The 21,842-nt window shown below is 35.8% G+C and overlaps 1 protein-coding gene and 1 long non-coding RNA gene across 2 annotated transcripts in view; one reads left to right on the top strand and one right to left on the bottom strand.

The window, feature by feature from the left end:
* XRRA1 (X-ray radiation resistance associated 1) overlaps window positions 1-21,842 on the bottom strand; it is a 143,241-nt gene that overhangs the window by 52,948 nt on the left and 68,451 nt on the right. Inside the window, 2 exon segments of the mRNA XM_074304072.1 lie at window positions 8,905-8,977; window positions 12,557-12,628. Of these exon segments, the coding sequence (XP_074160173.1) occupies window positions 8,905-8,977; window positions 12,557-12,628 (145 nt within the window).
* Window positions 1,614-21,023, top strand: LOC141563256 (uncharacterized). Its single transcript, XR_012488378.1, has 3 exons — window positions 1,614-1,772; window positions 19,175-19,359; window positions 20,873-21,023. It is a non-coding gene; the product is annotated as an uncharacterized LOC141563256 (long non-coding RNA).

Genomic DNA, 21,842 nt, shown 5'->3' on the forward strand with positions numbered 1-21,842 from the left:
TCGATAGAGAGAGGTGAAAGATTAATGAGACAGAGAGATGATTGAGTGGGCAAAATGCTGGAGAAACTGGGAGGGGATGGGATCAAAGATACACAAAGAGGGGTTTACCAGAGACCAGAACAAAGGATGAAATTCTGGGAGTTGATATTAAGAGGCTGTGAGATGGGGATAAGAGAAGAACTCTTGGAGAATGATCTCGATCTTTTTTTTTTTTTTTTTTCAGTAAGTATAAAGTGAGGACCTGGCCTGAGAGAATAGAAAAGGAAGAGGGGAAAGGGAATAAGCATTTATTAAGCAACAAATGTGTCAGGCACTTTGCAAATATTATCTTCATTTGATCCTCACAACAATCTTGGATAGTTAAGTGCTGTTATTATCCTCATTTTACAGTTGAGAAAATTATATAAGGAAGATTGAGGTGAAGTGATTTGCTTAGGATCACATAACTAGTAAGTAATTTCAGCTTGTCTTCTTGATTCTGAGTCCATTGCTATATCCATTGTCTTACCTAGCTACCAAGAAGGCAATGTTTCAGGGGATTTGAAAGGAGATTTGAAAGAGCCAGATTTCAGAATTCTTCATCATGGAAGTGGAATATGTGGGTGATGCAAGATCAAGGAGTGATTGAGTAGAATTGGGAATTGAGTAGACTGAGGAATTTGGAGATTAGGGTATTAGAGGGAAACTTAATACATAAATTGAAGTCCATTAATATGAACACAAAAGTTGGGATGGAGAGAGTGTTTGTGAACGAGTCACTAGTCTCACTGAGAAAGGAGAATGAATGTTTTGAGGATTGGTAGATAACAGATACAGTATCTGGACTGTATGATATTTAGATAGCATGAACCTCAATAGAGGAGAGATTGTTGAATGATGACAACTTATTTTAAAAGAATGACAGTTTGGGTTTCTAGTTTTACAGATAACAAATTGAGAATCAAAAAAGTTAGGACATGTCCAAAGTAAAAAGCCGGCATAGCTAGGATTAAATCCAAGTCTCCTGATTTTTAGCTTAGTGTTCTTCTCATTATACCATGTTTGTATTTAGTTCTTCTCCCCAGGAAAGTCTTGCAGAACTCCAAATATGGAAAGAATAGTCATGCTTTCAGTCTTGGAGTAAATCAGGGCTAGGTTTTCCTAAAGGAATCAAATTTAGTTTTTCCTTATGAATGGGCTCTAAAAGCATAACTCAAATGGGTATATCTGTGTATATGTATGTATGTATGTATGTATGTATATCTAATCTCTTTATCTAATCTATCTAACTACACAAACATATTTTCCTCCAAGTCCAAAAATAACTGGCACATGGTGTTCCCAAACTATCCTTTCCTTATTGTTGGTAGGAGTTATTTGAAATATTTTCAATATTGTGAAATCTTGAAATGGACTTGTACAAAGTACCCTTCAAGGGGAAGGGTGAGGAGTATGAATGATTATGATGCTGACCTGAGGACTTGGGCAGTAATGTTGCCTGAACCAGAACCAATGTCAACATTCTCTTGGTTCAGACCTGCCCATTAATTCCATTCAATCAATGAACCAAGACTTGAGGTTTCCCTTAGACCATAAACAAGAACTCTGAGGGAGGTGAGTGATGGTGGGGTATATGTAAACATAAGGTCCTACACTGAGAGATCAACTCACTTTATAGTGATATAAACCACTTTTTTTTTTTTTTTCAGATTTTGTGGCTTTAAGGAAAATGGCAATGAACAGTCAGGACCATGCAGATGATATCAAGAGAAGATGTGATGATCTTTGGCCCTGTAAGTAGATCATTCTATTTTGAACTCAAATCTCATCCAAGGTCATCATCTCACAGATGAGGAAACTGAGGTCCAGAGAAGAAAGTGATTTATCTAAGGTCCACACAAGTTAGTAACAAAAACTCTTCAATTCTATTCTACTACATCATTTTTCCTTGTTCTAGCTGTGTCACCCTGAACAAGTTAATTAACCTCTGTGCCTTATTTTACTTATCTGTAAAATGGATATAATAACAGCATCCACATCCTAGGATTGTCATGAGGATCAAATGAAATAAGCTTAGACCAGTATCTGGCCCATAGTAAGCACTATATAAATATTAGCTATTAGTATTATTGTTGTTTTTCTTAGATACAAGGCTTTACTCAGTCCAATATGTTACTTCATTCTTATGGAGAACCCCTTATCTTAGAGCTTGTGACAGTGACAGCACTGTGAAATGACTTGCCCATCCATGGTCAGGCCTCTAGTCCTGGTCAGAAGTCAGAGGCGAGACTTGAACCCACATTTTTCTGACTCCAAGGCCATGTCTCACAAACTTTTAACCTCCTGCACCATACATCTCAACCCTCTTCAGAACAAGTGCTTGGAAAGGGATTGTGGAATTGAATTGAGTTGAATTGAACTCACTGACCACTTCATGATGAGGAAAAAGCCTTTGTAAAGCCCATCCGTTCTGATACTGGTTATTTTGATTTACTTTTTTGTTACTGTTAGTACTGAGAAGGTAGGGAAAGCTGCAAGGCCCAGGGGTAGACCAGGATTCAGGGACACCTAATGGTGCATGTTCAATTCTGCAAGGACACTCTGAGTGTCCTGTGAACAACTGAAGCTAGTAGTGGCTCACTGCCCTGGCATTTCCACCACAGGGAAAAGACAATGAGAGGAGTTGTAGAATACTGTACTAAACCATCCCATAGATAATGGTGAACAGAGGGCCTTGGATCAATGTAAGGCAAAGACCAGTGGGGACACTACACAGCTTACTTGGCTACAATGCTGAGACTTATTTCTTCACTTAATGTAGATGGTCATGTGTCATGGAATTAGAGTGGTAGTCAGTCAACACTCCCATTTCACAAATAGGGAAAGTCTGGAGAAGGGAAGTGACTTGCTAAAAATAGCACAGAAAGCAAATAGAGGGTTTAATCCCAGGTCCACTCATTCTAAATGCAATGTTTTTTCTGTTTGTTTCTGGTGGTGGTTCATGTCAAAAACTGAAATCAAGTTTCCTAGATGAGATATCATGGAAAGTCAGTAGTTCCAGATACAGCAAAAGACCATCAGATTGCATAAATTACTCCATCTAGTTCAACTCATACCTGAATGAGAATTCCTTCTGCAACAATCAAAGGAAAAAATGTCATTTAGCTTTGGCTTGAAGATTTCCAATAAGAGGGAGGTTTTCCTGGGGCAACTTATCCCACTTTTCCATAGCTTTAATTAGGAAGTTTTTCTTTCCACCAAATTTAAATCTGCTTCTTTGCAACCTTTTGCCCATTGCTCCTGGAGTCTATGTGACAGCCTTTTAAGTCCTTAAAGGCACTTATCTTGTCTTCCTAAGACTTCTCTTTTCCAGGGTAAACATCCCTGATTCTTCCAACTGATTTTCACATGGTCTTGAGATTATTTACCATTTTTGGTTGACCTCCTCTGGATTTTCTTCACCTTATCAATATTTTTCCTCAAGGGAAGTGCTCAGAGTTGAACATAATATACCAGATGTGTCTGACCAGAGAAAACTACAGCAGGATTACCTTTTTATATGCAGAAGATGTACTCTCTTAATAGAGCCCAAGATCATGTGAGATCATGCCATATCATATTGTGGACTCACAGTGAGTTTGTAATCCACTAAAACTCCCAGATCTTTTTCTTGTCAGAAGGTCTTTTAATTATTGTATAATTATATCATTTAAAGTCAATCTTGTACTTTAAGAAATTATCTTGAACCTATATGTCTTTAAATTTATTCCAATTAAATGTCATATTTTAAGTCAGCATAATTTTTAGTTTATCTGTCCTAAATTTGTATGATTTGCATAGTTTATTAATTTTCTATATATCCTTTTACCAAGTCATGGGTAAAAAGTTAACCAGCATAGAGTCAATAATAGATTCCCTCTCTAAGGCACTTAAGATGAAATCAACCAATTCTAAATCCATTTAATTGCACTACTGCCAAATCTCTCTCTCTCAATCTTTCCCACAAAAATAGCATGAGACACCTTAATGCTTTGCTAAATACATGGACAAACTAAATTTACAAAATTCTTCTAATCTACCCATTTGGTAATACTGTCAAAAAAAAAACAGAAATAAAATTATTCTGGCATTGCGTGCTCTTGCTGAAACAATGCTGGATCTTTGTGATTGAAGCTCCCTTTTCTAAATGTTTACCAACCATCTCATTAATATGTTCTAGAATTTTCCCAGAAATCAGAGTCAAATTTTCTGGACTGTAGTTTGCAGATTCCAATCTTTGTCCCTTTTTTTTTTAACCTCCCCCATTAGAACAACATTTGTCTCAACTAGCTCAACTACCACCTTCTTCAAAAGCTCTTTCCTCGATGAATGTTGAAAACTATCTTTGCATGTATTTGGAACATAACAAGCTATTATTTTTTTTTAAATCTTTCCTGGGTCCAATAATTGGTGGCACTCTTCCTTTATGAATTAATTGGACAGTTATGTGCATATATATTTATTTATTCCTGAATAGATTGTAGTCCTCTAGAAGAAAGTAAGCTTACTGAAGGCAAGGATTGCTCCATTTTTGCACCCCTGACACTTAGCACAGTGCCTGGCAAAACAACAGGCATTTAATAAGTGCTTATTGATTAATTTCTCATCCACGTTATTTTGCTTTGAGTCCTTATCATTTAATTCATGAATGTACAATTTTAACTCATGGTATCCTATCCTTCCATTGAACTCTTTGAAATTATAGACTCTAAGGGAGAATAGTAATTTCACAGAATTTCTATTATTTCTACCCCTTCAAGCAATTCTTTTTTGCTAGTGATAATCATGTCTAGAATTGTTGGTTCCTCCACAGTTTAAATAATGAAATTACTATTAAAACAAGTCAAGAACTTATTAACTCCTTTGGGAGAAGGGGGGGGGAAAGGAGAGAGAGGGGAAGGAGGAAGGGAGGAAAGGAGAGCTCAATAAATGTATGGACTATTGAAATCCCCATTACTACTCTTTCTTGCCTCTATGCCACACTTGTGCTTTTTTTTCTTGAACTCCTTATGTATTCTCTCTTCTCTCCAGATGGTCTATAGCATATTCCCATGTAAAAACATTTGTTTCTTCCGCTAATGATCTTTATTCAAATGATCTTAACTATACTTCTTCTGACTATAGTTCTGGATTTCCTCTTAATTATATAATGCTAGTCCCACCATATCTCCACTTTTACTTATTCAATAATTCTTAAATAAAGTATGTACCTATGAGACACATACCAGGTATGAGTTTCATTCTATCAAACCTTAATAAAATATATGATATCAAATGTATCCCTTTATGGTAGGACCTATAGTTCTCTCTATAGCCTTAATATCTAAACTTTTAAACATAAATTTTTGAGGCAATGAGTTTTACTAGTGATTATTTTGTTAGGATTGTGCTTCTTATGAGCTTCTTATGTCTCAATGGCTACTTTTTTTCATTATAGATTCCTTCTATGGTATGTAACTTGATAGAGATACACACACAAAGATACACATATGCGTATTATATATAGATATATGTATATGTAGTGTCCTTTCTCTTCAATCGTTTTTAACATTTAAAGTACCTTTGATTAGATTTGAAAGACAGAAGACAAACACATTTTTTTCCTGTAAGACTCCATCCTGACTATGAATCTGCATTCCTATATATTAAGCCTAAGTTTCAGTAACCCACATCTATTGTCTTCTTAACAGTTATTTGCCTTCCAGATTAGTTTTTCTTTTGCCTTCAGTGAATACCAGTAATGAAAACACAACTTGTGCCCCTAAGGACTTCAGTTCTTGCCCAAGACTACATGATTTTTGGCAATTAATCCTAAATTCTTTCTGGCAGTACTATTTGTACCCATATGAATCACTAGAAGTGGGGAGAAGTGGGAAGATCTGTTTTGAAAAGTTCTCTGTTATCTCTTGGAAAATATCCCAGGAACATATCAGGCTTCCTAAGTGCTATTACTGGTGGTCACCAATCATCTCTACTCTCATCTTTGTCTAATCTTTACACTTCTGTACCCTGGAGCCAAGCTGAATATATCTAGCCACTGGTCTTCCATATGACAAACCTTTCAAATACTCAAAGATTATTATTATGTCTCTTGACCTCTTCTTTTCCCCAAGATAAACATTTCCAGTACCCTCAACTGATCCTTGTATGGCATGATATTGAGGATCCATTTTTTAAAACCATTCTGGTTCCCTATCTCCAATGTTCTCTGGATTGTCAGTGACCTTCTAAAATATCATGTCCATAACTCAATATACTAATCCCATATGGATTGAATCAGTGCAGAATACAATGGGATAATCAATTCCTTTATACTTTACACTGTTTCTATTAATTTGGTCCAAGATCATATTAGCTAGATGCTATCTTTATTCTGTCATATTAGATATAAGCTATATTTCATTGTTGACTCATACTTGAGTGCAATTCATAAACACTGCCATATCTTTTTTTCAAATGCACTTTTACCTCGTCTTACCTCCCCCATTTTGAACATGTAAAAACTGGTCTTTTGAATTGAAATATACATCATCTTTATTCCTAATATATCATGTCATAATTCCATGGTTTCTTTTTAGTAGGGTGGCTCAATGCTCTTTCAGATTCAGAATTTGTCATTCAGTATTATCATTTCCAGCCTTGTGTCATCTGCCATTTTGATGAGTATGCCATCCATTCAACCTGAAGGCAAAGCCTGAAACTCAATCTGGGACTTATCAAAGTTATTGATAAAAATGTTCATTGCTTTTTGGTGGAGATGTTTAGCAGGGGTGCTCAGGGAGCCCTGCTTGTCTATGCTATTTTTATCAATGACTTGGTTAAAACATTAGGTTAGAGAAGTTTCCTGAGAGAAACCATTATTTTAATGATCCCCAATATTTTTCGGTAGATGTTTTTATTTTTCAGGTGCTATTATAAACTCCTAATATGTATTTGGATCTTTAGATTTGGTTACTCTATAATCTCTGCTTTGACTCTGTGTGACCTCCAACTTACATTCCTCAATCAGAATTTACAAAATGTCATCTTAATCACAAGTGGCAGTTGGACCATCCCTTCTAATGGGCAAAAATACTTCCCAGCCCTGAAATTCTATGTTCCAAAGTTTTTTTTTCAGATTTAACAGTCTATGTTCCAATATCCCTTCCAATGTCTATACCCCTATGTTCTAAGATCATTGCTAACATTCTATATTTTTAAGTTCTTTCCAGCTTTGACATTCTGTGTTCCAAGGACCCTTTCAGGGCTGACATGCTGGGTTTCAAGGCTTGCTCTGACTTTCTGTGTTCCAAGGGGCCTTCTTACTCTGACATTCTATGTTCTTTCCAACTCTAGACATTTTGTATTCTAAGGCCCCTTCCAGCTTTGATATTCTCTGCTTTAAGGTTCCTTTAAGCTCTGATAGTATATGTTCCAAGATCTCTTCCAGCTCTGAAATTCTGCTTCCTAAGGTCTCACCCCAGCCCAACTCAGTACTCTGTGAACTCTACTGACATACATACACACACACATATATGTACATAGATACATACACTAAGTCCCTATATCTGTGTATATAGATACTATAGATACAGACACACACACATACATTAAGGTTCCTGTTCTGACATTCTATAGTTTAAAAGTTGTTCTTATATAGGTATTCAATTTTCCTTTCTCTATGATTCTGAACATATCACTTCCCCCTGTAGGAGTATATTTCTCTCTTTTTTAGCTATACAAATCTTTACTAACCTTTAAAATCCAAATAAGTCTTCCATAAAGCCTTCCAACACTATTCTGGTACACCTTTACCTCTTTTTCCTCATATATTTCTCTAATATTTGCCATCTGTATCATTTACTTCAACCATAATTTTGTACTGCTTTATGATATCTTTATTAGTATTTCAAACTGTTACTTATATTTGTATTGACTTTTCACAGAATCTAAAGCACCAAAGTTCTTTGTACTCATGATTTCATTATATCCTCACAACAATCCTATGAGGTACCAGTAAAAGTATTATTATCCTCATTTTATAGAAGAGGAAGCTAAAAGTCAGAGATATTAAGACCAAGGCACAGGATTATTAAATTTGTGATCTTTTCTCCCCAAGTAGACTATAATATCTTTCAGGACAATACCTGTGATAATACCCTGTGATATATATATATATATATCTATCTATATATATATATATATATATATATATTTGTTTCTGCCAAGAGTGCCCCATATTAGGCACTGAATCACGTATGAAGACACATTCCATTCCCTCATGGAGCTCCTGATACAGTTATGGAAGGCAATAGATGCACTTATTTCAATGTATAAAAGGCCCACTAATTAAAATTGGCACAAGATCTTCCATCCAGTGATTCCAATCACAACCCTATGAATTGAGGAACTGAGAAAAATTTATGTCCAGGAGCTCTCTGCACTTAGTTAGAGGCTGGTTCTCAGATGATGGACGGCCATCCATTTCCAGGCCCATACTCAAAGCCTGCAAGAACTTGTTTGTGTACCTTTGGCACAATCTTCAAGAATCCAGGGTCACCTCTACACCATGATAGGACATCTGAGGATGATGCAGGGCAGGGACACATATACCCATATTGCACACTAGCTCACAGTAAGCAGGTAAGATGCAAGCAAAGGTCTCTGCCATGTGGTAGAGGGGAAGAAGGGAATGGGACCCCGGGGAAGGATTCACTGAGAAGATGACATCTGAAGTGGGCTTTGGAGGAAAGGTAAGGTGTCAATAAGCAAGGTATTGGTGGCAATGGGGCAGGCTGTCCTGGCTCAGAGAACAGGGCAAGCAAAGGCCATTAGTAAGCAATAATTTGATCAGGACAGATGCCAGCTGGTGTGGGACAGAGGCATTTCTACCAGGGGACGACTTACCTAGAGGTAGCAAGTTTTCTGATGCATTAATAAAAATGACAGCGTCAAAGTGCCTGAAGTCCTTTTCCTTAGCCTAGAGGGAGAGGTGATGAGACAAAATAAAGCAAAATGAAGCACAGTATTATTTCTATTTCAGAAAAACTCAGTGGGCTTTATGGCAATGTTCTGTGGAAAACTGTCTTATTAAGTATAGCAGAACTCTATTATAAAGCAATTTACTTTATCACAAATCTAATTACTCTCCTAGTCACATCAGGTTCCCTGTGTATATAATTCTATAGAGATCATTGCACTCAATATAAACCAGAAAGCCTGAAAAGGTAGGAAGGAGGCAGCTTCCTACTGACTGAAATTTTAGAGGGGCAGCATATAAAAGAAAAAAAATGCTAGACTGCTGGTTTTAAATCTTGACTCTGTCATTCACTACCTGTGGGACTGAGCAAATGAGCCTGTTCTCTGGCTAGGCAAACACTTTAAAGTCCTTCACATCACAGCCTTTCCTACCTTTCCAATCTTCTTATTTCTAACATCCCCTTCTCTCCCCATAATACTCTTCAATTTAGTGATGCTAGTATGCTTGCTATTCATCAGACAAGTCAACAAGCATTTAAATGCTTACTATTTGCCAAACATTGTGCTAAATTTTGGGAGTGCAATGAATGACAAAAGACAGTCCTTACTCTCATAGGAGCTCAAAGTCTAATAAGGGAGACATCATACAAATACAGTGTGAAAATTAAATAAATTGGAGAAAATCAGCTGAGGAAAGGCACTAAAGTGATGGGGGATTGGAGGAAAGTGCAGAAGGTGGGACTTCCATGTTCCTTGTCTGCAACCCTCTTACCTCTGGATCTTGGTACTGGTCATTTCCATACTCAGAATGTTCCCCCTCCTCATTTTGCTTCCCTGGCTTCCTTCAAGACTGAACTCAAATCCTGCCTTCTGGAGACTTTTCCTGGTCCTCTCCCTCCTATCCAAATGCTAATGCCTTAACTTTGAAATCACCTTACATTTAGATATCTTCTATTATGTACATAGTTATTTATACATTGTTCCATTAGACTATGAGCACCTTGAGAGTAGGGGCTGGTTTTTCCTTTCCTTGTACACCTCAGAGTTTAGCACAGTACCTGGCACACATCAGATACTTAATAGATTCTTTTTGGCTAAAAACCAACAATCATCTTTGGATATCAGTATACTCAGCTATCAAAATGTGGGGATTGGACTAAATAATCTGAAGAGTTCTTTTTGTCTCCAAATCTTAACATTTGGTCTTTTTTTCTCCATTCTACTGCTTATTAGCTGGATGTCCTTAACCAAATCCTTTAAGGCCCCCTGAGTATTAAGTTTTTTTAATCTGTAAAATGGGACTGTTAATCCTTGCATGACTGAATTATTTTGAGGAAATTATTTTTTAAATCTTTTAAAGCACTATAGAAATTTGAGCAATGTGATCTACTGATCTTCTCTGAGTCTCAATTTCTTTATCTGAAATTGGGAATAACATTTTCACTACCTATCTCACCGGATTGTTTTTAAGATCTCAGACAAGTCAATTAAACTTTCTAAGTTTCAAGCTCTTTATCAATAAAAAATGCTCATAATAATTCCTTCCATATTTAGTCTGGGTAAGATATTGTGAGGATCAGATGAGATATATGAGAAAGCTCTATAATGTGATACGTAGCTATGAAAGATTATTACATATTTGTCTAATGTTCAGCATCTGGTTGTCCTTGCTCCTCCCTTTTTCAAATGCAATTCAGCATCATACCAATTTGTTCCAATAACACTCCATTGTTCCAGAGTAGGGGTTATCAATCTGAGGTATACTTACTCCTAGGGGAAATGACAAGTTTATCAAGGGGATAGGAGGAATTATTTAGCAAATAAGTATATTAGCCTATTGAACTTAATTATTTCTTACATGCATTTGCATGAAAAACTCTAGAATTTGTTCCCTTTCCTAGTGAATAAAAATTCCTATTGAATAAAAGGAATGAGAAAATTTATAAAAAGCTCAAGGATCATAGGGATGGAAAAAGATTAAGACTTCTTGTTGTAAAGCAGATAAAAGTAGATGAAGTTTCCTGCTCCCACCTTTAGAAATAAATGAGAGCACTTAACAATTAGCCCAGTTTGAAAAAAAACAATCTGAATCAATCTGGAAGAAACATTTCTTCAGTCTTTAAACACCTATTTCTAAATAATGGCTTGTTCTCTTTTCTCCAGCTTTTTCCTTGAAGTAATTAAGAGGGCACTGATCACAGTATAAGATCTCTTGTCAATTTAGACATTTCTCTCCTAGCTAAAAATGTGTGGATTAAGAATAACAATAAACAAATTTCGTAAGTACAGGATGGGAACAAGATGTTTAGCAATTTGTAAAAAATCTGGAGTAGAGTTCTAGGGGGCTGCAAACTCAAAGACAGCTAGCAGTATGGCAGAATGTGGCAGATCAAAAAGCTAATGTCATCTTGGGCTGCATTTTGGGAAACTTACCTTCCAAAAATCAGGAGGTAATGAAAGCCTAATTGTAGCTTACCCTGAAAGAGCTCGTCTGGAAGGTTGGTTCAATTTAAAGACACTGATAAACTCAAGGAGCACTGGAACAGAGGTACCAGGTCAGGTGGTGAAGAGTTTAAACTCCATGTTTCATGAAAATCAGCTGAGAATGTTTAGTCAAGGGAAGATAAAACTGGGGGAACATGAGAGTTTTCTTTAAGTATTTCAAGTTCTTTGTGTGGAAGGGAATTATACTTGCTTTATGCCCAGAAGGCAGAACCAGGAGTAGTTGGTAAAAATCTGCAAAAAGGAAAATTTGGACTTGGAATCAGGAAAAACTTCCTAACAATTTAGAGTTATCTAAAAATGAAATGGGCTGCTTAGGAGGCATCAGGCCCCTTCTCCATGAAGGTATTCATGAAAGAGCTGCAGATTTTATTATTGTTACTTAAGTTATTATTATTACTAAAACCTCTACAAATATTTCTATTGTTTTTATTTTTATAATTGTTACTATTATAGCATTTCTTTGGGTTATGGACTGGGGCAGGTGGTTTCTTCTAACTAAGAATTCTTTTATTCTGTGAAATGTTTTCATGTTGTCTCATTGGCTCCTCACAGTAGAGAGCTCTGGAAAAAAAATCAATCCTTAGCTTCATTTTACAGAAGGGGTAGCTAGATGATATAATGAATAGAATGTCAAGCCTGGAATCAGGAAGACTCATCTTTGTGAATCTTAAATGCAATCTCAGACACACTAGCAGTTTGACTCTGGGTAAGTCACTTCATTCTATTTCCTCAGTTTCCTCATCTACAAAATGAACTGGAGAGAGAAATGGCAATCTGCTCCAGTATCTCTGCCAAGAAAAACCCAACCAGGATGGTGGAGAGTCAGACATAACTGAAAAACAACATTTTGCAGAAAAGGAAACTGAAGACTGGAGAGGGTATCTGGTGTGCTCAAGGAGTAAGCAGTAGGCCCAGAATAGAACTCAGACTTTTCAAATCTTAGCCCACTACTCATTCTGGGGAACACAAATAGGTCCAGCCAAAGGAAGTTGCCAAAGGAGATAAACTACAATATATTTCTCTTGGAATCATAGTGTTGCCTTGGCAGAGCCTGCACAAAACAGATTCTACTTACTTTTGCAATCTTCTGGCCACTGATATTCACAGTACACAAATCTGTAGGTCTCTTTACAGAGTGGTGCTTTAGCTGAAAACAAAACAAAACAAAACAAACAACAGCTCTTTTCATTTCTGTTCAGAACAACAAGAGAGCTCTTTATTCCAACTGTGCCCCTGGAGGCTTTTCCAAAATGCCAAATGTCCATAGGCAATGTCATCCAGCCCACAGCAGTGTACAGAAAAGTCTTCTGGGGTGGTGCAAAGGAAGGGATGCCAAATCCTCTCGGGCGGACATAGCAGGGATCTTAAACCACAGCCCACAGAATGTTAAAACTGAAAGGTACCACAGAGATCATTTAATCCCACCTTTTCAATACAGTTCAACTCCATTTACTTTAAGAAATACTGGGGCAGCCAGACAAAAATGGAATATTCCCTGCCCTCAAGAAGCTCACATTCTCTTGGAGAAGTAAGAATTTGCACACAGAAAAGTAAATACAAACTAATTTCTAATTTCAAGAAGGAGAGTACTAACAATGGGGTGGATGAGGAAAGACCTCACATGGGAAATACTGACTCAGCAGAACTTTCTAGGAAGCTAGGCTTTCTAAAGGGAGGGTATGGCAGACAAAAGATATGGAGTGGCATGTGCCAGTCTGAGGAACAAATAGTAGATCAATTTGGCTGTGACATAAAATGTGTGGAAGGAAGTAGTATGAAATAAATATGGAAAAGTATTTGGGAACCACGTTGCAAAGGGCCTTAAAATATCTAGCGCAGAACTTTATTTTTTATCCTAGATACAACAGATAGCCACAGAAATTTTCTGAAGAGAGGAATGATATGTTCAGACTTCTTGCCTCAGGAATCTGGTGGCCATTTAGAGAATGGATTGTAGAGGAGAGAGACTAGAGCCTTGCAGGCAAGTTTTAAGTAAACTACTGTAATTATCAATGTAATAGGTAATGAGGACCTGAGCTGGGACAGTGACAGCATGAGGGAAGAGAAAGGTTGCCATGATGAGGAATGTCATGGAAGGAGAACTGATAACTGATTTAGGGCATAAGGAAAAGGGAAGAACTGGGGATAGAGGACAAATCTCACATCTCTGATCTTCTCTCATTGAAAATTTGAGCCTTCATAACTTCTCATTGTCTCGCACCTATTGCCAGAGTCTTCTAATTAGTCTCTTAGGTTAGGGTCTCCGCTCCTCCCAACTCTAATTCATCCTTGATACAGCTGCCAAAATAATATTTCTTTTTTTTTTTAATTTATTAATTTTATAATTATAATTTTCGACAGTACATATGCATGGGTAATTTTTTTTTACAACATTATCCCTTGTATTCACTTTTCCAAATTTTCCCCTCCCTCCCTCCCCTCTACTCCTTCCCCTAGATGACAGGCAATCCCATATATATTAAATGTGAATAAAAAAAAATTTAAAAAAAATATTTCTTAACCAAAAGTCAGACCATGTCACTTTTTTATTAAAAAATCATAGACCCCCCTAAGAAGTTCATGGATAGATTTGAGGTTTTTGAATTTGCTTTTTTGATACCTTGATAACTGAATATCTATTTTAATTGGTTTCCTTTTCATCCTACATATTTCAAAGCATTATTCGAGAAGGGCAATCACAAGACTGATTATCAAAAGGATTTTATTTCTTTTTTTTTTGTTATACATGTTAAAATATATATTAAATCCAATAAGTGTAAATATATTTATACAATTGTCTTGCTGCACAAGAAAAATCAGTTCAATTATACACGGCAACAAGAAGACTATATGATGATCAATTCTGATGGATGTGGCTCTCCTCAACAATGAGATGATTCAAACCAGTTCCACTTGTTCAGCAATGAAGAGAGCCATCTACACCCAGAGAGAGGACTGTGGGAACTGAGTGTGGACCACAACATAGCATTCTTACTCTTTCTGTTGGTATTTGCTTGCATTTTGTTTTCTTTCCCAGTTTTTTTTTTCCTTCTTGATAAGATTTTTCTTGTGCAGCAGGATAATTGTATATATATATATATATATATATATATATATATATATATATATATATATATATATATATATATATATATATATATATATATTGGATATAACATATATTTTAACATATTTAACATGTATTGGACTAACTGATATCTTGGGGAGAGGTTGGAGAAAGGCTTTGCAAGGGTCAATTTTGAAAAGTTACCCATGTATATGTTTTGTAAATAAAAAGCTTTAATAAAAAATAAAAAGAAAAATCAGATCAAAAAGAAAAGAAAATGAGTAAGAAAACAAAATGCAACAACAAAAAGCGAAAATGTTATGTATGTTGTGAAAGAATTTTATTTCTTAAATAAAAAGAGTTTAAGAATTCACTATAAATGGCAATCTCTCATTGTGTCACCTAAAAAACCTTCACAATTTGACGTTAGCCTACCTTTCTAGGCTTATTTCATCTTATTTCTTCATGGATTTTACATTCAGACAACTTGGTTTATTCTGAACTCAGAAGCCATATCTGGCCTCTTTGTTTTTGCAAAAACTGTCCCATATACTTGGAATCCACTCCATTTTTACCTCTTAGAATCCCCAGCTTTTTTCAAGACTTAGGTCCTGATTCCCCTACTTCTTTGTGCTCTCTCCATCCACAAATAATCATTTATATACTTATTTGGTTACATATTATATTCTCAAATCTCTCTTCATTAAACTTCCTGAGGAATTTTTTTATGTTTTTGTACACTCAGCACCTAATATAGTACCTTGAACATGTAAATGGCTCATTTTATTAGATTAGAACAGGGATTTTCAACCTTTTATTGTGTTTTGGACTTCTCTGGCAGTCTGGTAAAAGGATCCCTTCTCAGAAAAAAAATATCTTTTAACACATAAAATAAAATACATATGATTACAAAATACATATGAATACAAACCAATTATACTGAAATGCAGTTGACAAAATATTAAAAATATACACACAATCTAAGGTTAAGAACCTTGGATTATAAAAAGATTAGAGCAGGATACATACTTTTAGGAGATGATAATTAAACCTTGGGAGTTAATAAAGGAACACAATGACACAAAAAACGCATTAAGCATAGTCTTGGGGGACCACTATATTTATTGGGTGGCAGATGGAGTATCATATAGTAAAAGGATGCAGTCAGGCAGACAGGAAAAAAAAAAGACAGTGTTTGAAAAGGGAGATAGTTGAGACAAGAACTTGTTCAATATCACAGCAGCAAGGTGCTGAAACTCTGATACTTGCTATTTGATAGCAAGTAAATTAAGTCTTTTCCCACCTTATCATGCTGTTTTCTCTATAGTCCAATACTAATTGACGACCTCTCTATATCTAGTTATTAGCATGACTCAAAATAGCAGGCATATAGCCATGTAAAAGAAATTTATTTGGATCTAAACATTGTACATTTACTCAACATTTATTGAATACAACTGCCATAGATATCTAGCCACTAGGAACAAGGCATAAAAATCACAGAATTGTAGAATTGGAAAGGGTATTACAGGTCTGGTTAAGGATAGTATAATCCCTAACTAAAGTGTGATTCATCAAAATCTAAGAAATGATTATTGTGTCTCTACTTGCACACCTGCAGCTATAAGAGACTATATCACAAAGTAGAGCCAAATGTTAGGAAGTTCCTCCTTATATTCAGCTAAATTCTGATTCTCTGTAACTAATAATTCAACTCAATAAACATGTATTAAGTACAGGGCTTTGGGCTCAGCTCTCCCTGACCTCTCTTTTGAGCTTCCAGGTCCATATTTGTGACAAATTATGGAAAATTTCCATTTGTCTACTGGTATCTCAAACTCAACATATCCAAAGCCAAATTAATTATCTTTTTAGAAAGCCTTTACTATAACATTGATAGCCATAAACATGACAAAGGAATAAAATTATATATAAGTGATTAATATGGAGAACTTAATATTTTAAGAAAAAGCAAAAACAAAACAGAACAAAACCTAGGACTCAAAAATCTGTTTATCTTATATTCTTTTCTGTTATTTTTGTTTCCTATTCTATGTAAGGGAAAGGTGATCAATGGATTTACTGATCAATTTGATGAGTTCTCCAATCAAGTGATTAAAATAGCAGTGTACCCTTTTGTTTGGTGGTATCTAAGGGACATCTTCCCATGAAATAAAGACACTTCCACTGGGATCATTCTGAGAGGATACAGGGAATTCAAGTTGATTCACTGATAGACTTAGGGGGATGACCTCTCATTATAAGACTCCCTCTCTGTGGCATAGCCTTCAATCTTTTTTGCTTATTCCCACTTTTGGACTTGAAGGTGGCAAACCAATATGTAGTAATGTATACTTGCTGAAGGAGTGGATTATGCCTGTGCACAATTTCTTATCCCCCCCCCACCCCAGGACTAAGTGATCATAATCTACAGCAGAAGCACATGACAGGTAGACATGTGCTCACATTCAGGTTGAGAGAAAACTATGATGAAATAATTTCTAAATCCTGAGAGAAATTAATAGTGAGTTATATCAAAAGCTTGTGGTGATCTGCATATGTTTGTTTTAATGGCCCACAGCAAAAGTTTCTGGACCTCAAATTCCTGGTCATTTTCTGTCTTTCTGTTTGTTTTCCCGACCACAGTTTGGAGACCTAAGAATGGAATTTCCCAGTCAACAAAATGGCAGTAACTGGACATTGATGAGTTTTTGCAAAAGCACATAATTTTCCCATTTCCTGGAATTCTTCAGGAATCCATTTTGGAGGTTTTTGAGTTTGGGGAAAAGACCTAGATTCTAGAATCTAGGGTTCTTAAATCTGTTATCTGAAAAATTATTTCTTCAAATATCTTGGTAACTGTATTTCAACATAACTGAATTCCTTTTAATTCTATATATTTTATTTTATACATTTAAAAACATTATTTTGAAGTAGGATTGGGACTGCCTACGGGGTCCATTACATACATGTTCGGAATTTTTAAAGAAAGAAGGGGCTTTCCCAATGCATCATGACAGTGGGACAAAGAGATTTATCTACCTAGTTTCTGCACAGTTTCCTTCTTGAGAAGCAAACCCAGAAGGAAGGAAATTGCTTGATTAAGTAGTCTCTAGAATAGGAATATTTTGCAGGAGGAGTGTACACCATAAGGGGGCGCTAGACACCCATCAATGACCCCATATGGGAAAGAACTTTCAATGTAATGTCCGGTTGAATCATCATTAGATAAGAGACTGGAGAATATGGATACAGAGGTAATCAGAGGTATTCATGTCTTCTTTGGAAATGTGAAATTTGAAAATCTGAAAGAAGAAAGGTATTAGAAATGAAGGCAGAAATCTCATTTTTAATAAATATAGAGAAAAAGAAGATTTTTGTAATATCTGGTTAAGGCAGGTAATTTTTTTTTTTTTTTCAGCTAAGTGACTATTATGTTATGATGCTCTGGCTCTTAGAGAGAAATTAAAGAAGCTCAAGAAACTTTTTCTTTCAGGGAGAATGAAGTATTCCTTTAAAATATGAAAGGAAAAAAAGAAAATGGCTCTCAAGAGGCAGGCACACGGAAATCCTGACCATTGTCGGTCAGTCAATAAATATTTATTAAGAGTCTACTGTGTGCTAGGCATAGTGCTAAGCACTGGGATGGCACAGTGTCAGGCACATAGTAGGTGCTTAATAAAGGTTTACTGACTGATTGCTAAATGCTCATTTTCGTTATCTGATAAATGGGGACATTAATATTTGTTATCCCTTGGAGATTGTTACAAGAATAAGATTATAAATGTAAAGTTATTTTTAATAAACTAAAATACTATGAAAATTCCATCTATTTTCCTTCAATACTTTGATGGATCTGTAGTCTCACCCATGTAATCCTTCTTCAGTGCTGTGGATCGCATCCATCCATGTTTTCTCATCCTATAAGATTCTTGTCCATGTATTCATATAAATTCTCACCAGAGTACTGGAGTCATACTCTCATAAGTTCCAGGATGTTTTATATTGAATTTATGGTCCCATTTCCTTTCTAGCTGTCTCTTGATGCACAATTCTGTTATGTTTAAGTTTTAAACTATATCTAGTTAGACCTGAATCCTGAAACTTTTCAGCAAGCTTGCTAATGTGGAATAGCTGTAATTTTATCTTCTTCATCCTAAGTCTTTCTGTTTAACTATTAGAAACTCTACATTTGCTATTGATCCAGACAGTGAATCAATAAACATTAATTAAGTATTTATTACATGACAGGCACTGCTAAGTACTGAAGATACAAAACAAACAAAAAAGAGCCAAAGATAATACCTCCCCTCAAGTAGCTCATAATCTAATGGAGGAGATAACTAGCAAACAAATATGTACGAACAAGCTATGTATGAAGAATAGGAAATAATCAACAGAAGGAAAGCATTAGAATAAGAGGGGTTGCTCCTTAACCCTATCACCTCACCAGTGATGTGACAACTTCCATGTTAGATTTTTTTTTTGCCTGAAAACCTTAGATTAGAGTCTCCAGTGGCTCTGGGCCTTCACTCAGAAAGCAATTTATTTTATATTTATAATCTCATTATCCTTGTAACAACTTCTTGAGGTAGAGATATAAATATTTGTATCCCTATTTGACAGATTCAGTCCAGACCACCACCAGCATATTGCCCCATGGGACAGCAGAAGCAAAGGAGGCCCTATGCAACACTGCTCAGGACAGAATTGCTTTACCTTCCTATGCTGCACTTGGCTATATCAATAAACCATTCTAATCCATCCCAGGATCATTCACAACGATTGCTGGAAATCTGCTTGACATATGGGTAATAAGAGACCTCGCCTATTATCCCTCACTCCTGCTACATAATGGCTGACTACTAGATACACATTTCTTTGCTGAAGTCTCGTGTGACTGTTGGTTCACAATTATTTATTGTGACACACAGCCTATTTACTCACACTATGGTCTTTTTCATTTGTGTGACCCATCAACTTTAATTCTTTTATTCTATGAATTTTAAACATGATTTTGAGAAGAAATTGATAGGCCTCAGCAGTCTATCTACAGCATCCATAGCAAACAAACAAACAAAAAAAATTAAGAACCCCTCTCCTAGAAAGAGAAGGTTATTTCCCAATGTCTTTGGACAAAGAATAGGACCATTCACCAAGTGGATAGTGTTTCATGTTTCACAGGGACCATTCTCTAAGATTATAAATTGGAGAAAAGGGTTCAAAATTAATTGATGGAAGAGATTTCCTCAAGGAATTACCTTTATCAAGGAATCATAAGATCAGATCCTATCTGAATTTTAAAACAGCAATAATGTCTATAATTTTTTTTTACTACAAGAATTTGAAACCCTTCTTTCACATATCTTGAGAATCACCTTTCAAGAGCTTAAAACTGTATTATTGTGTACTAAGTTATGTCAACTATTCTTTCTGTTGTTAATTTTTAGCATAATTTCTAAAGATTTAAGAACATAGTAGACTATGGTGTCAAAATCAAAATTGTTGGGATTACCAGATGAGAACTCAGATTGTCTGGACAGTGACAAGGTGAGAACTCAGGTTGTCTGGACAGTGACAAGGTGAAAATTCAGGTTGTCTGGACAATTACAAGGTGAGAACTCAGGTTGACTTGACAGTTCTCTGGCTCAGACCTTTGGTTCAAGCCTTTAAAGGGAGTTTACACCTTAGGAATTCTAAGAGCAGCAAGTTCATTGGTGGAAGTATTTCCCCACGCCCCACTGAGTTCTCACCTGCCTATTCTCTGGGAGGATAAAAGAAGGGCAGCATTGGGTCTGAGAGAATCGACTCTGGGATAGAGTTTTGATGCCAGGCAGGCTGAAAGGAGACCAGTCTGATTTTAGAAAGGACAAGAGCTGGAGGAGATTCAGAGCTCCCAAGAAACCTGCGCACAGAGGAAAAGATTTTACAGATCTCCCAGAGAAGGATTATGATTGAGCAGACAGACCCTCACAATTCAAGAACATTACACAAAATCACTGTTTTTTTATTGAGAAAAAAGCTTTTTTTAATGAAGGTTTTGGCAGAGGAAGCATCTTGGCATTTTGGATAGTGAGTCTCGGTATCAAAAAAAAGGCCCTCTGACACATACTGGTCTATTCAAATCACTTAATCTCTCAATGCCTTCCAGACCATTTCTTTAAGAATAAGTTACACAATGGTTGTTTAGAAAGGGGAGTTTCTTTACTACAACCTCCCCATACTTGTGAAATCATAAGACCAGACCCTAGACCTAATTTTGATTTTAAAAAAAGGTCATAACAATTTTTTTCATTTTTTAATCTGTCTACTTTCTCCTTTTAGGTGCATCTTTAAATATTCTAGATGTGACTTGGCTTCATTGGCTCTTTTACCAAGCATCCTGCAAATTTATTTTTCCTACTACTACTTCTTATTGTTTTATGATGCAATACTTCTTAATATATTCTATCTTGCTCCTGAATAAAATTTTACATGTGAGTTAATATTCTAAGCCAGCGTTCCCTTTGGCTGCCATATTTCTTCCACATGGCAAGAAGGTCAAGAATTTCATAAAAGGTTAAAGTTCTTCTGGGCTTTTCATTTTTGCAACTGATTTACATTGGTTAAATTTCCTGAAGAAGTGGTGATAACCTACATCTATTTCTGTTCATTTCCTGTTTTTTGGTAACTATAGCTTATTTAAATAAGTTAGTTTACAGGAATTCCACTAGTAAGCATATGCTAAGGAGTTTAAAAGCTGAAAGACTTACATATTCCAAAAGGAGAAAAAACAATAAAGAAGACTTCTGAACAACTGATTTGCTTTAACAAAGTTGATGAAATTATGAGATATAAAGTATAGGAAACAGAGACAATGAGTTCTTAAATTATTACACCAAATAATAAGAAATATCTGCACTTTGTTGCCACTTTAGGGCTGAAGCATCAACTATACATCTAGTATTTTTTTAAAAAAGCAAGATATACTTTCTAGGGAGTAGTTGAGATCAATCAATCTCTAAGGAATGTGAGTTCTAATAGTAGGGAAGAGAATTAGCTATGGAGGAAGATGTGAATCTTAAAAGAGAAATTGTCTTTTCAGGTGTGTGGAGGAAATATTTCTCTCCATTTCACCTTTCTTTGGTCATAATGTCTTATACCAAAACTATTTGTCCAGTAGAAGATATCATATTCATGACAGAGCAGGCCCAGTCAGTCAAGCAAGATATGAGACTAAAACACTTTGCAAGAAGAGAAAGAGTTATCTCTGGCAGTAAGTACTATAATTACAAAAAAAGACAAGTTCAAGAGT

Source organism: Sminthopsis crassicaudata, chromosome 3 (assembly GCF_048593235.1).
Source record: "Sminthopsis crassicaudata isolate SCR6 chromosome 3, ASM4859323v1, whole genome shotgun sequence".
NCBI lineage: Eukaryota > Metazoa > Chordata > Mammalia > Dasyuromorphia > Dasyuridae > Sminthopsis > Sminthopsis crassicaudata.